The 3,559-nt window shown below is 56.9% G+C and overlaps 1 protein-coding gene and 1 pseudogene across 1 annotated transcript; one reads left to right on the top strand and one right to left on the bottom strand.

Annotated features, from left to right (window-relative positions):
• The first annotated feature begins 679 nt into the window (after positions 1 to 679).
• Positions 680 to 2,245, top strand: ACA1_119850 (annotated as a pseudogene).
• Positions 2,246 to 2,415: 170 nt separating this feature from the next.
• On the bottom strand, positions 2,416 to 2,899 carry ACA1_119840 (ubiquitinlike protein; the record flags this gene model as incomplete). Its single annotated transcript, XM_004340318.1, has 3 exons — positions 2,416 to 2,463; positions 2,561 to 2,725; positions 2,798 to 2,899. 3 exons carry the CDS (start codon positions 2,897 to 2,899, stop codon positions 2,416 to 2,418), a joined length of 315 nt encoding a protein of 104 aa, XP_004340366.1.
• Positions 2,900 to 3,559: the final 660 nt, after the last annotated feature.

Raw genomic sequence — 3,559 nt, 5'->3', positions numbered from 1 at the left:
GGTTACGAGTTGTACTCTCATCTTTTTTGACACATTAGAGACAACTCGGCCCAGGAAGAGGGATCATCTGGAGGTGCAGAGGTCTGCATCAGTTGCATCTGAGGACAAGGAGAATAGGACGTGAACGACAACAATGCTGAAGAGGGCGGCAAGATTGAATGCAGCGGTGGTCGGGGCATCATCTTCCTCGATTCCCATCATGCAGCGGGCTGCTGCGGCCAGAGCACTGCGATCATCGATGCGAGAGGAGGCCCTCTGCCTGTCCTCTACTTCGGTTCATGGAAATGGAAGGACGGAGGCCGACCGATTGAGGTTTTACTCAAGCGAGGTAAAGCTCCTCGCCTAATCCGCGCTCCTTGTTTCCACCTTCACACTCTGCAGAGGATGTCCCACCGCCCCAACGCATCTGGGCTCCACCTCTTTTTATCCATTTCTTCTCAACCTCAATCACCTCAGTCATTACACCTCCGCTTGAAAAGTGCGCGATCATCTCATCCCATCTCGATCCTCGGATTTATATTCAGAACGATACCACCACTGCCACTGTAAAGAGCGAAGAAGCGGCACCGCCACCAGTGGAAGAAGGAAAGGACGAGGAGCAGCAAGAAGTTGCTGCTCCTGCAACACCTGCCGAAGGTACAATCCAGCGAAATGCTTCGAATCCGATTGGCGCGCTGCAATGAGAGGGGGCACCTTTCTCACACGCAACCTGTGGTGCCTCTTTTCAGTGGAGCGAGCGCTCTTGCCTTCAGAGATTGTCAATGAGCTGGACAAATTCATCATCGGACAAGCAGAGGCCAAGAAAGCTGTGGCCATCGCACTCAGGAACCGTTGGCGGCGCCGACAGCTCTCGCCCGAGCTGGCCACCGAGATCATCCCCAAAAATATCCTCATGATCGGTACGCGCACCCTGCACAATGCACCGTGTGTGCCGCGCCGCGCCGCGCCATCCCCCTCTTCGCGTGCGTAGTTGTTGCTCATAATGTCGTCTCGCTGCTTCATGGCCAGGTCCTACTGGTGTGGGCAAGACTGAGATCGCGAGACGGCTGGCGAAGCTGGCGCAGGCGCCCTTCATCAAGGTGGAGGCCACCAAGTTCACGGAGGTGGGTTTCCACGGCCGCGACGTGGACATGATCATTCGGGACCTCGTCGACGTCGCCGTGCACGACTTCACGATGAAGGCGCGGGAGCAGGAGAAGCAGCGGGTCAAGCAGGAGGTGGAGGAGCGGCTGCTCGATATTCTGGCCGGCGCACAGGCGCAGGAGCGGACCAAGACCATGTTCCGCAAGATGCTCCAGAACGGCGAGCTCGAGGGGAAGCGGGTCGATTTTGAGGTGCCCCAGTCGACGCCCGCCACCCAGATGCCGTTCGGCTCGGAAATGGGCGCGCAGGGCGTCTTCGTGCAGCTCGACAAGATCTTTGGCGGCGCTAAGAAGCAGAAGAGGAAGATGACCATCGCCGAGTGCCGGTACTGTCACACACACGCGCGCACACACACGCACACACACGCACACACACACACACACACACACAACGTGGCCGTGGCCGATTGGTTGTGATGTTGTTGACGATGATGCGTGCACGCAGGCCCTACCTGGAGGAGCAGGAGGCGGAGAAGCTGATCAACAAGGACGCCATCGTCAAGAACGCGCTGGAGGCCGTGCAGAGCAACGGTATCGTCTTCATCGACGAGATCGACAAGATCTGCAAGGACAAGAACTCGTACGGCGCCGACGCCTCGTCCGAGGGCGTGCAGCGGGACCTGCTGCCGCTCATCGAGGGCACCACCATCAGCACCAAGTACGGCAACGTCGACACCTCCAAGATCCTCTTCGTCGCCTCGGGCGCCTTCCACTCGTGCAAGCCATCCGACCTGCTCGCTGAGCTGCAGGGCCGTCTGCCCATCCGCGTGCAGCTGAAGCCGCTCAAGAAGGGCGACTACTATCGCATCTTGACCGAGACCAAGTTCAACCAGATCGACCAGGCCAAGGCCCTGTTGCTGACCGAGGGCGTGGAGCTCGACTTCACCGACGACGCCATCCACGAGATCACCAAGCTCACGGCCGAGGTCAACGAGACGGTGGAGAACATCGGCGCGCGTCGCCTCCACACCGTCATGGAGCGGATCCTGGAGGAGGTCAGCTACGAGTGCACGCCGGGCAAGGTCACCATCGACGTGGCCGAGGTCAGGAAGCACCTCAGCGAGCTCCTCCTCAAGACGGATCTCAGCAGATACGTTTTGTAATTACCTCCAACAACCAACAACATCAACAGACAGGGCACCACGAGCTCCTCGAGAGTAAAGCGAAACACGGTTCTGTGTTGTAAAGAAAAGAGAGAGGAGGGCATATACATAGCACAAGCCAAGAAGGGAACGATGATGCAACACGATGGTGCTTGTTGTGTGCTGTAGGGTCACTCTCTGGCGCCTCCTGTCTGCAGAAGCATGACGTCGATCTGGTCCTGTGAGCGCAAGAGTAGAGAAGGAGAGATGGTAAGAAAGAGAAGAATGACAGATCCCAGGGCGAGATGTGGCGCGAGGCTGGAGCAGAGCACGTACACCGTCATTGATGTTGGCTTCGTTCAGAGTGCTTTCAAGATTGAGACGCTGTCCCTCCGGGCCAAGAAGCCGCACAGATTGCGGATTGATGCTCTTCTGCTTCGCCCAAGCATCCACCAGTCGCTTGATCTTCGTCTTTCCCTTTGCTCGGATTTCCACAACTCCCTGTTGCACGAGATCTGTATCAGTAAATTGGGGGGGGGGGGGATTATATCATCACTTCGATAGTGAACGTACTGAGCCGTCCTGGGGAGCCAATTTGACTGAAATCACAGCGTCCTCACCCTCTTCGCCGGGCGTGGCCTTCACAATATTGGACTTCCTATCTTCTCCTTCCATCTATCTCGATGTTGTTTGCGCGTTATGTTCGTGCGTTGGCCGCCAGCCAATTTTTTCTTCGTATTCAAGAAATAAACATCTCAGCGCTGTCGATCGATCACACAACGGCCGCAGCTGTGGAGGCGAGTTGCCAGCACAGCACGGCCTGGAGTGTGCACGCGTTTTTTTCCAGATCTGTCGCCATCGTCACCACCCTCATCCAGTGATCACTGGTTGGGGGTGTTTCGTGAAGGTGGAGGTGCGCTTCGTGGTGCTGGCCCACGCCGTGAGTCTCTGGCCTGCTGCTGTGCTCGCATGGTTGGCACGATGAAGAGTGCCGCGCCACCGGCCATGGCCGCCACCAACGCCACCACCTTCCATTCCACATCACAATTTGTAAGTCGAATTTAATAATCCTTGTACAAATGCTTACAAGTTCATACGTGGAAGCGGGGGGGGGGGCTCACCAGCTTCTTTTCCTTTGCTCCCATTCCCACCTCGTGCTCTGCTGTAGATCAGGCTCAACTTTTAATCTTTGTTTTCTTTGTCCTTTCTACGTATTTCTCATCACCGCAGCGTCATCGCCACAGCCGCGTTCGTCTCGAGCTCTGCACGAAGCGGTGTCTTCTTCCGCGCATTGCCTCCCCACACAACCGAACGCGAGAGCATGCGGTGTGCAAG

Source organism: Acanthamoeba castellanii, assembly GCF_000313135.1.
Source record: "Acanthamoeba castellanii str. Neff unplaced genomic scaffold scf7180000084674, whole genome shotgun sequence".
Lineage (NCBI taxonomy): Eukaryota > Discosea > Longamoebia > Acanthamoebidae > Acanthamoeba > Acanthamoeba castellanii.
Note: the sequence above shows the minus strand (reverse complement) of the source record. Positions and strands in the feature narration are given on the sequence as shown.